The sequence below is a fragment of the Notechis scutatus genome, chromosome 3 (genome assembly GCF_049901735.1).
Source record: "Notechis scutatus isolate UNSWTSFEM ecotype Mainland chromosome 3, rNotScu1.2, whole genome shotgun sequence".
NCBI lineage: Eukaryota > Metazoa > Chordata > Lepidosauria > Squamata > Elapidae > Notechis > Notechis scutatus.
Genome location: NC_142011.1, coordinates 180,682,801 through 180,694,395, shown reverse-complemented (window position 1 = coordinate 180,694,395; position 11,595 = coordinate 180,682,801). Strand labels below are relative to the sequence as shown.

Below are 11,595 nucleotides of genomic sequence, written 5' to 3'. Positions count from 1 at the left end.
AAACGGAGCAGGAGACAGTATCCTGCGATCCCAAATAAAGAATGATCAATCGGTAGGAAAACAGGGTGGGAAATTTTCCTGCAGACTTTTTTTGGGAGTTTCCCAGGGTCTCTGGTCCACGGGATTTAAAATTATGAGTTTGGTGGTCCTTGAGGTCCAAAAGTTGGCAACCCCAGCACTAGTCTATGTGCTGGTATTAATCTGCAGCCAGGGATACCTCAAAAGTGTAGAAAAACTGCATCTTAGATTCTTTGCTTGTTTCCTGCTAAAATAAGTGGGCCATGAATCCTAGAAATTTATTTAATTCAATGGAACTATTCAGCACATGACTAAGTCTGCATTCAGAGCTTCCTGCACATCAGTTTTGTTTCAACTCACCATGTGTGACTTCTTGGTAACCAGGTTTCCTTTCCAACCTTTTCAACACAGAATTTCTGAGGACCATTACTTCCTGAGGAAAAAAACCCAAACTTTTTGTAGTAACCACGAAGAACTTAATGACATTTTAATATTTCAGAAAGTGTAGCTATATAAGTACCAGTTAAGAACTATTTACACTGATTAGTTACCCATGAGCTCTGCAAATCCTCCCAGTGGTAACCGGCAAGTACCAGTGACAAATTGCATCAATCTCATACGGACTTCATTGTCAGCTTCTTTTATGAACTGTAAACACATGTAAAAGTAGTATTCTGAAATAACTGGTAATTAAAAATTATTTTTAATAGAATTTTATCACTATTACAATTACCTTAACTTTTTCTACTAAAATAAAATGCAGGAGAGTTGTGTAACACAAAAACAAAACACATACCCTATCAAACTGAATACCATCAACAACATACCTATACAAAATAAACCTCACATAAAAACAACCTAGAGCCACAGTATATAATGTACTGTCTCACAAAATATCTGCAGAACCAAGTTTATCTTACTATATCATAAGGTTTTTATATTGATCTTTATTTATTTGACCTGTTTTCTAAATTGTTGGGTTGTTTTTAGCATTTTAGATGTCAAGTATGCTGTCCTGTTAAGCAGTAGTATGTGCATGACTCAAACGTTTCTTGTAAAGAGAAATTTACAAGAGAATATTTATTTTAAAACATTTTTAAAGTAAGTCTTTAATGGGCTGACTGGAATTATTTTTTATTCTTATTGCTCAAACAGGTAACTTATTAAAAGTGTTATGTGAAAGATAAAAAAAGCGGGCCCATCCTCACTTTTCATCAGATACCCTCTTGCTAACAAGCACTGACACTATAAATATAATTTACATTTAAGGTATAGATGATGGCAGTCAGACAGGGAAAACTTCGTTTCCCTATTTGTGCCTTCTTAAGTGCATCTTTTCTTCATTCTTTTTTTTTGTTTCCCCTTTGATCTTAATGGTCATTTTAGCAGTTGCAAACTGAAATTCTATTTTTTGTTTTTGGCAGTCAGTCAAGAAGAAAAAGTAAATCAGAAAGTAAATTTTTAAGTATTAGCAGAAGGACACAGTCCAACTTCTTGTCTGCCTGCAAGCCTAGGTTCAGACGCACATGACAGAGATTTACAAGATAATATTTATTTTAAACATTTTTAAAGTAAGTCTTTAATGTGGTGACTGGAATTATTTTTTATTCTTATTGCTCAAACAGGTAACTTATTAAAAGCATTGTGTGAAAGATTTTTTTAAAAGTGGACCCATTGTCACTTTTCATCAGAACAGATATACCCCTATGGCAAATAATTGCTATCAATTAAAGGAAGACCTTAGAAAGCTTCCAAATTTGGCTGCAAAAATCTGGGGGGTCAATAGATGGGCAGCAACGGCTTAAAGTTTTCAGTCTTTGTCAAGATACTTGCAGCACTAAAACCTGTCCTGTATCTAGTGTTTCATAAAGCCAAGTACCTTAATACTGTTTTGGTTTAGGATATGAGATTAGTACAAAATGGCTCAGGAAAACATTTCAAGTTTGAAACAAAATACATGTATGCACGTATACATGTATTCCCCTAATTTTTTACAAGTGCTTTAAATATACACTCTAATTTTGAATGTTTCTGAGATAAAATGATATTAATCCTTATTTCAAAAATCTCTTTTTATAGTTGAAAGGTATAGCCAAGATATTTTTAAAAGATGTCAAGATGACCCCAGAGAAAGCTTTAATTTGGTCATTAGAAAATCACAGCCGAAGTGAAAGTTTTCAACATATTGGAACAGATTTGCAAACATATTCATATGTTCTTTAAGTACAAATAAAATCATTGCTCTGTCCAAATGCTTTCATGTTTGATGTCTTCACTTTGAAAAGAAATTAACATTCAACTCCATCACTACAAAGCAGAATTGGAAGCTTGAAGAAACCCCTTAGCAATCTTTTCACTATGACACCCAGGAGACAGTAAATTGAGAATACAAGATTATTTCAGTGTAGAGGAAAATGGAAAATATCAATTACATTGAACAAACTCACCTAAATCTTTGGAACTTATGGAAATTACTATAATAATCATACATTATGCACATACAAAAAAATTCCTGCAGATATCAGGAATTTAAAATTTTTGGTTTATTTCAGAATTGCTTTTTAAAAAAATCACATGGTCACCAACTTTATTTTTGCTGGTTCTCTGAACAAATAAAAGTATTATACCTGCCAGAACCACATTATTTGTTTGCTATTTCTTGTATAATGGCGATAAACAGTGTTTCTTTGCCAGTCCGCCATATCAACCTCTTGCATACCACAAAGCATAACCTAGAAAAGTTCACAAAATTTAAGATATTAGCTTGAGCCTTTTGAAATACAAATTATAATATTTTTAATATACCATTTTATAGCACTTAAAGATATATCTGCTTTGCTTATTTACTGCATACGGATATAGCTATTTACTTGTATTAATCCTCATTGTAATATTTTAATTTAGAATAATTTTATCCACTACAGCTGAAAAAATCTCACCTCCAGTTCTTTTTCATCAAAATACTGTAGCCATTGAAGAGGAACAACTTCATTGAATCCATCCAAGAAAGCTTTGGTTTGTTCTTGTACTCCTCGTGAAAACCGCCACTCTGCCATTAAGCTAAAACAGAAGGAATGTTATAACTTTGAAAATAACATTCTTTATTTTAAAGCATATAATGTATAACAATTTGAACAAACCCCAAAGACTCCAGCATTTTTTTTTTTAAGACTGCATTAATAGCATAGAAAAGAGATTTTCTCCATTACAATTTTTACCTAATCTGGTCCTTCAGGTCTTCCAACAATGTGCTATCTTTCCAACATATTCCATATTAATATTAGTTCATTGCTCAACATAATCTGAGCATTAGCTATAAAAAATTGTAGCCTGAGCTCTAGCTATAAAAACAGAATTCAGGGCACTATGAAAAACTAGGCTACGAAATTTGTATATATTATATACATATATTATATAGAATGGCTATATAGAAGAGCTGCACTCATATATTTGGGCTATTTTATATTTTGGGCAATTCCTTTTTCACAAAGTCTTGGGATAAAGAAAATCCTTTTTTTATTCACATGGTTGCTAAAGTCCATCACACTTGAAGAAATGCCCAAAATTATACAAAATGGTAGAATTTTTTTATATAGAATACTATGTATAAAAACAAATCTATCTTCCTTTATTTTACTCTATTCCCCCTACCCAATATATTCTTCTTTGTTTTCTTCAGTGACAAGTAAATTTGATCCTCCTGATTTCAGCTCATGTGAAGTAACCTTTCCTAGCAGCTCCATGTCAACACAGAAGTACATTTCTAAATTACATTCTTCTATATTGTTGTCCCTAAGAGAGAAAGGTTAAAAAAAAAGAGATTAACCAAATATGTTCACTTTATTTTGGCACAAAAAACTGTGAACATCCGAAAAGATTTACAAACCTTATCCAAATTAGAGAATTATAAAACTCAGTGTCAATAGATTCCAAATCTTTTATTGTGAGTTTCTTATTTAGCATGCGCTTGTAGAATGGCAGGGAAAACCCAGTATCAATGAATTTGCCATGAAACAATGCCTGTTGAAGATTTAAAAAGTCAGTGTAGTATTTGATATAAACAGTTTTAACTATTAACTAGAAAACTTTTATAGAAAATAGTACATCTGATAAAAACAGTGTACTGTTAACTCAAAATGGATTATTTCTAGCTGTAGGTAGTATGACATATAAGGATTGTGTGTAGAAGAAAGCTTAAGCAGAATAGGAAACAAGAACACTATCCATACTAAAGGAAGCTTTGACAACAATTACCCTGGCAGGTGATATTTCATGTGTAGCTTCAGAATATAGCCATATAGACAGTGTCATGAATGCAACAGGATAATAGCCATGAACTTCACATTCCAAGATTCCCTTAGAGAGCTTCCATGAATGAGAGTACACTAAACACTCTACATAATAATGAAGAGAAAGAAATCTAACCAAAAGAAAATAACCTATAGCAGGTAGAAGGAACTAAAGAAGTCATTTTAAATAATGTGTACTTAAATGTGGTTAAGAGATCTACCCAAGCTCTATCCTAACTTTAGAAAATATATAAATATCTTTGTTTACCCAGAGGACCCATCTAAATCCAATTGTTCCAGTCTGTATTAATAAATCTCAGACTTGTTCCAACAAATAAGTGATTTTTATCTCTTAGGGTGGGGGATAGGGCAACTATATTAGACGTATATCATCTCTGTCCTTCAGGAGCTCAAGGCAGCCTATCTAGTGCCTCCTTCTCCTATTTCCTCTTACAATAACCACCCTCTGAGGTAGACCAACCTGAAAGAGAAGGGCTTAGATTCACTTAGAGAGCTTCCATGAATGAGAGAACACTAAAACCTGCACGTCACTTTAACATTTTTCCCTAATTCATCCACTGTTGTATGCCCATTTTAAATTGGAAGTACACTGAAGACACTGAAGAATATGAAGAACTGTTTTATATCACACATAGCAGTCCAATTAGTATGAACGATGTCATCTCAGTTATAAATGATCAAAAAATGTTAACTTATTTTCTGTACTAAGTATATATGGAACCATGCAGATTAGAACATAATTCCCAGTATGCTGCAAATAAAAGCAGAGCACATATATTTCCATAATCAGATACTTTGCCTGGATCTTTCTATTAACTTAATAAAGCGTTAAAACATTTATCATGTTACACTGTTAAAACTTATTGTCATGTTTATTACCATTTATATGGGTAATAATATATACATAAAACTACATAAAATCATGCTTCTCCCCAAATACATACAGATTAATATGTAGTTATGAATACATAAATATACATGATCAAATACTTCCAGAGGAAAAATATTTACATCTTCTTTGATAATTGGATTTATTTACTGTTAGAAAGTAACACTCAGCTAGATACAATTTCTTGTTAACTTATATCAACAACAAAGGATTCAAATACTTGAAATAAACCTTAATATTTAAACTAAGATTTCTCTTCTCAAAAAAAAAACATACCGTATTTTTCAGACTATAAGACGCCTTCCTGACCTCCCCAAAAAAGTGGATGGAAATGTCTGTGCGTCTTATAGAGTGAACATTGCGGCAGGGAGGGGGATGCAGCAACAATAAGCTGTTTTAGGCAGTGCCAATCAACAGCGAACAGGCCGTGGCAGCGGTGAACAGGCTGTGGCATATGGGCAGCGGTGGCGAACCTGCTATTCTATTTCTCCTACTTTTTTTTCAAGTGCTGCTACTTGAACTTTCCAGAAATACATGCCAATTAGCTTTTCAGACAGAAACACAATCATGCCCAAGAACTGCATGTGACTGTTCTGTTCATCATGTTTGTTTCTTAAGGTATTATTAACCAATAAAAAATCTGTTTTCTTTTTGTCAATAAATGCCTTATATTGTCTCTGGGGTAGATCAATGTATGGAATCTGATAATACTTTCCTTAATTAAAAAGACAAAAATCAGAAAAAGATTTTTAAAAAGACAATCTATTAAGATTTGTTAAAGAAGGCATTGACAACAGGTCCATCTGCTCTTTTACATATTTTCCTTCTTTTGTTAAAGCTTTTTTAGGATGCTTTCCAGTAAGATGGATGGGTTTATGCTTCAAATTGGAAGAAAGTTGATAGCAACATTTTCCTTCCATATCTCTATAGAAATCTGATACTTTTTTCATTCTTCATCATGAAGAATTACTTAATATAGTAGTAAGTCAAGTACTTAACTGAGGATTTCTTTCCCTCTCTATATAATCATAATTTATATTTTTCATGCTTATCTTGCCAAACAAAACACTGCTCTTTGAGGAGCTTGTAGTCTAATAAATATATGCATGGTATGAATATTTACCATGTGTGTCACAATTTTTCCATTTTAGCATAGTTTTCTTAATTGTCAGTGTAGTTGCCTGCTTTTCAAATTATTCCAAAATTTGTAATAATTAGAGCATATTCTCCTCAGATTTTTAACACTATAATTTTATCGAAATTTCACTGTCATTTTCAATATGTGATGTGAAATGATTATATATTTTAAAGATGGGTTTTTAGCTCTGAACATAGCTATGAATTTTATCCTCTTTCCCTTTGCCAGAATGTCTTTATGTCAAAGCTGCAATCCTAAATTCTTAATTAGAATAAATATCACTGAATTCATAGAACTTACAGTAGTTCTGACCAGATAGATTCAAGATTGCAATTACATTCACCCCATGTAATTAAAACCATTTGTGAAGAAAGACAACCACACTCAGAAGTAGAGCTGTGCAAATCCTTTGAAAAGAGTACTTTGGTATATGTGGGAACACTATAAAACCATTTTTTTTAAACAATTATTAAAGCAGCTAAATCTTTTTGGATTTATGTGGTGCTTTAACAGTTATTTCTAATTGTCTCTACATACACAGAATTTAGAGATGGCCAGAAATAGCTGCCAAAGAAACAGTATAAATGTAGAAAAAGATACGATCATTTCAACAAGTCCAAGACATGTTTCAAATATGTAGCATATTATAAGCACCTCCTTTGAAGAATCTGCACAGACACACTATTCATCAGTCATAATCTCTTTAGTTGGCTGACACTAAATTCTGACATCTTCCACATGATAAAGGAACAATTCCTGAAATAGAAGACCGGTTCTACTGTATTTTTCGGAGTATAAGACACTCCGAAGTATAAGACGCACCTAGCTTTTGGGGAGGGGAAAAAAATCTGCCTCTACCCCCCAGCAATTTGCCTCCTTGCAGCAAACAGCAAATAGCCTATTTCAGTTTCAGTATAGCCTGATTAGCACAAGCAGCTGATTGTCGGTTGGATTGGCCTCCCTACGGCCAGCTGTTTCAGGCTGCAGGGATTGCCATTGCCTATTGCTGCCTCCTTGCACCCCATTTTCCGCCCGTTCCAAGCAGCGGGGATTGGAATGGGCAGAAAATGGGGCATGCAGATGCTGGAAACGGGGCGCAGGAGACCAAAAATGAGGCATGCAAAGGCGGCAACAGGCTATGGTAATCCCTGCAGCCTGAAACAGCTGGTCGTGGGGAGGCCAATCCAACTGATAACCAGCTGTTTGTGCTGAAACTGAAACAGGCTGTTTGCTGTTTGCTGCAGTAAGACAAATTGCTGGAAAACAGAGGCCAAAAGATGGAAGCCGGCGGGTGGGTGGGGCTTCAGTAACATTCACTGTATAAGATGCACAGACATTTCCACCCACTTTTAGGGATGGAAAAAGTGTGTCTTATACTCTGAAAAATACGGTACTTGTAGAGCTAATTTAACATGATTTAATTGTATTTATGCAGAGTTCTAAATATCTCTATTGCAGATATTCATTCTTACATGTGTAGCCAATATAGCCAACTTATTGAGAATTAAAATTTCTGTGCCTGCTTAGCACATCATGCTTCTATTTTCAGAAACGTTTTTGCTATATACTTTGCCTAGATGATTACACTAGTTTAGACATTAACGTGTACATGTATTCCCTTTATTTCTAATTCATGTTATCTGCCATTGTTAGGCAATCAGTAAATGGTTCTCTCTTGATATTAAACAATATATGCCATTACTTAAAAAATCAATTACCATATTTTTTGCACTATAAGACGCTCCAGACCATAAAACGCACCTAGCTTTGGGGGAGGAAAACAAGAAAAAAAAATCTGCCTCTGCCTCCCAGCAATTTGCCTCCTTGCAGCAAACAGCCTGATCAGCTTCAGCACAGACCGATTTAGCACGAGCAGCTGATTGACAGTTGGATTGGCCTCCCAGAATACTGCCGATCAGCTGTTCCAGGCTGCATTGATTGCTGCCGCACATTGCCGCCCATTACTGGCGCCGCCTATCGCCGCCTCTGAACACCCGATTGGCCTCCGCACATCCCGTTTTCAGCCTCCGTGCACCCCATTTTCAGCCTCCATGCATCCCATTTTCAGCCTGTTCCAGGCAGTGGGGATTGCCATGATCACCACCACCTGAAACAAGCTGAAAACAGGACATGCGGAGGCCAAAATTTGGGTGTGCAGAGGCGGTGGCGATGGGGGGGCGGCAATCCCTGCAGCCTGGAACAGCTGATCGGTGGTATTCCAGGAGACTGATCTAACTGCCAATCAGCTGCTCGTGCAAAATCAGGCTGTGCTGAAGCTGACCAGTTTGTTTGCTGTTTGCTTCAAGAAGGCAAATTGCTGGGAGACAGAAACCGAAGCGTGGAGACTAGTGGGTGGGCGGGGCTTCAGCAACATTCACTCTATAAGACGCACAGACATTTCCAGCCACTTTTTTTGGGGGGGAGTGTGTCTTATAGTACGAAAGGTATAGTAAGAAGTACTCCAATGAGGAAAAGTGCACCAGTTCTTTTTCATGTACTTATTTATAATTATTCTACTGAACAATGTTGGTGGCAAATAGGATTAATTCTCAATATGATAGCCATATACACTTGCATGCTAAATATTTCAGAAAATAAAACAGTAATCACCCTTACCATAGCAATAAATCGTCCAATGAAACAGAAATATGAAAGATGATCTGGATTTATTGTTGATGCTGGATTTATCTGTAAACAGTAGTTACTCTTGCCAGCGTATTCAAAGAGACAATACATAGGGTTCAGCACTTCATGTGATAGCAAGAAGAACCATTCTCTATTTAAAAATATAATGAATAATCAAACATGGTTATCTCCAAATGTTGCAAATATTGACATAAAAATTTGAGGAACATTTTAAGCAGATACGATAGTCTGTTTATTTTAAGATGTTGTGAAAAAGGAACAGGAAATTATAGCACAACAAAGTTTGGTTCAAATGAACTTTGAATTAATTTAAAGCTTTAATAATACTATGAAAGATTATGTGAGTTCACCTAACTGTAATTAGTTGGGAAGTTAATACTGGCATTGCTAAGTTATCTTTGAAAAACAATATAAGTCATCTCACAATGCTTTTTTTTAATTAAATGTTATTGGTTAGATATATAGAATTTATATAATTATATAATAAAATTATAAATTACAGGTAGTTCTCAACTTACAACCAGAACTGAGCCCAAAATTTATTTTGCTAAGCGAGACATTGTGAATTTTGCCCCATTTTACAACCTTGCTTGTCACAGTTGTTAAGTGAATCACTGCAGCTATCATGTTACAGCCAGTAACATAGTTGTTAAACAAATCTGGCTTCCCCATGGCTTTTGCTTGTAAGGAGGTTGCAAAAGGTGGTTACGTGACCCCGGGACTGGGCAGCCGTCATAAATATGAACCAGTTGCCAAGCATCTGAATTTTGATCACAACTGTGGGGATGCTGCAACATCGTAAATGTGAAAAATGGTCACAAGTCAGTTTTTTCAATGCTGTTATAACTTCAAACTCACTAAATAAACTGTTGTAAGTTGAGGACTATCTGTAATGTATACATAATTTATTTCAACAAAATCGTATTAATAGATGAAATAAACATACAAAGTAATATATACACATGCACAATCCATATAGTAATAATTTGATAATATGGGTTGAATCTTCTTAAAATTAAATCTACATAATTAAATCTAGATTTTGTTCCCTCTCTTATTTTTGGGATGTAAAGGTTTTTCAAAACTGGTAACAAGCACATATCTTCATCCACTGCTTAACATAAGGAAAATATTAAGCCCTGGTGGCACATTAATTAAAATGCTGTATTGCAGGTAAACTCTGTCCACAGCCAGGACTTGGATCCTGACGGGGCTCAAGGTTGACTCATCCTTCTGAGGTTGGTAAATTGAGGACCCAGACCGTTGGGGGTAATATGAAAATAATACTTACTTTGTAAACCACCTAGAGAATGCTGTCAATTGCTACAGGTGGGTATATAAGACTAAATGCTATTGCTACCTCTTTACTGAACTCCAGGCTCAAAGATCAGACAGAGATTTAACTTTTTATCTGATAAATTGAATAAAGTTTATTTATAATTTTATCAATGGTAGACTCTAAGCATAGGAAAACCAATTAACAAGCACTGGGTGAAAAATATTAGTAATATTTTGTTCTCAATCAATCAATATATGCTCCAATTTGTAACTGGGAGATCCAAAAGTGTAACTAGAATCCAAAGAAAAAATGGTCAATGAAATTTGAATGTGATATTAGAATGTTTCAGCTATATAACCCTAGAATCAGGAAGAACCTCTTTTGGTCAACCTCATCATTTAACTCAGTGGTCCCCAACCACCGGACCCCGGACCGTGCCGGTCCGTGGATCATTTTGTACCGGGCCGCAAAGAATGTGTCCTGAGTTGCCTTAGCATGCTCGGTTAGTTAAGAAATGCCCTACCCAGAGAAGGAAGTGGTGCTGGAGGAGGAGGAGGAGGCAGTAGTGGAGAAGCAAGCAACTCAGGGCGCTACCGCTGTGGCGGCTTTGCCTGCGTTTCCGGGGCTTCGATGTTGGGAGAGGCAGCAAGGGCTGGAAAAGGGGAGAGCTGTGCAAGGCTCCGTTTCCCTTTCCTGCCTGCACGTGGGTGGGGGGAGGAAAGAGAGAGAGCCGGGTGCAATTCAAGGCTAGAAAACTAATGGGGAGAGCTGGGGGCGGGGACTGTTGTTGTGTGGACTGCCATGTGTGGGAGCGTACATCTCAGGGACCTGAGCCGGGAGGCGCGAAAACTGCAAGTAGGAGCATTTGATGATTTTGAAGAACTCCTGGAACACGGTAGATTGCCGTTTTGTAGGTCTCGGTGAAAGAGTGAGCTTTGTTTTGTCTCCTTTCCTCCCCTGGTAATGCGAGAGATACTTTCTCTCTTCCCCCCACCCCCAAATAATCACTGGCTGTGGCTGGGTTTGGCAACGAAGTGCTAAAGCGAGCAAAGTGCCCCCAGGGACACCTTTCCTTGCCTGTCTCCAGGTGAGGCTGGAAGAGGCCCCCAGCTTTTCCTCGGCTGCAGATCTGAGCCTCTCAATCTTCCACCCAGGATCTGAAAGGAGCTCCCACTTTCTCCCCCTCCCCTCCCCCAATTAATCACCAAGAGCGGCAGTCCTTCTGCAGGCAGATGCCTGCTGAGAAACCCTGGAGTGGCAGCCAAGGGCGCTGCCCCCAAGGAGAGCAAAGCCCCTTTCTCCCTCTGCTTCTCCC

General features: G+C 36.6%; 1 protein-coding gene across 1 annotated transcript in view; it reads right to left on the bottom strand.

Annotated features, from left to right (window-relative positions):
- WWP1 (WW domain containing E3 ubiquitin protein ligase 1) overlaps nt 1-11,595 on the bottom strand; it is a 74,456-nt gene that overhangs the window by 3,174 nt on the left and 59,687 nt on the right. Inside the window, exons 17-23 of the mRNA XM_087961973.1 lie at nt 8,972-9,131; nt 3,905-4,038; nt 3,670-3,810; nt 2,958-3,078; nt 2,646-2,750; nt 570-666; nt 379-451 (exon numbers count right to left, since the gene is read on the bottom strand). Coding sequence (XP_087818099.1) covers nt 379-451; nt 570-666; nt 2,646-2,750; nt 2,958-3,078; nt 3,670-3,810; nt 3,905-4,038; nt 8,972-9,131 — 831 coding nt within the window. The remainder of the gene's footprint in view (nt 1-378; nt 452-569; nt 667-2,645; nt 2,751-2,957; nt 3,079-3,669; nt 3,811-3,904; nt 4,039-8,971; nt 9,132-11,595) is intronic.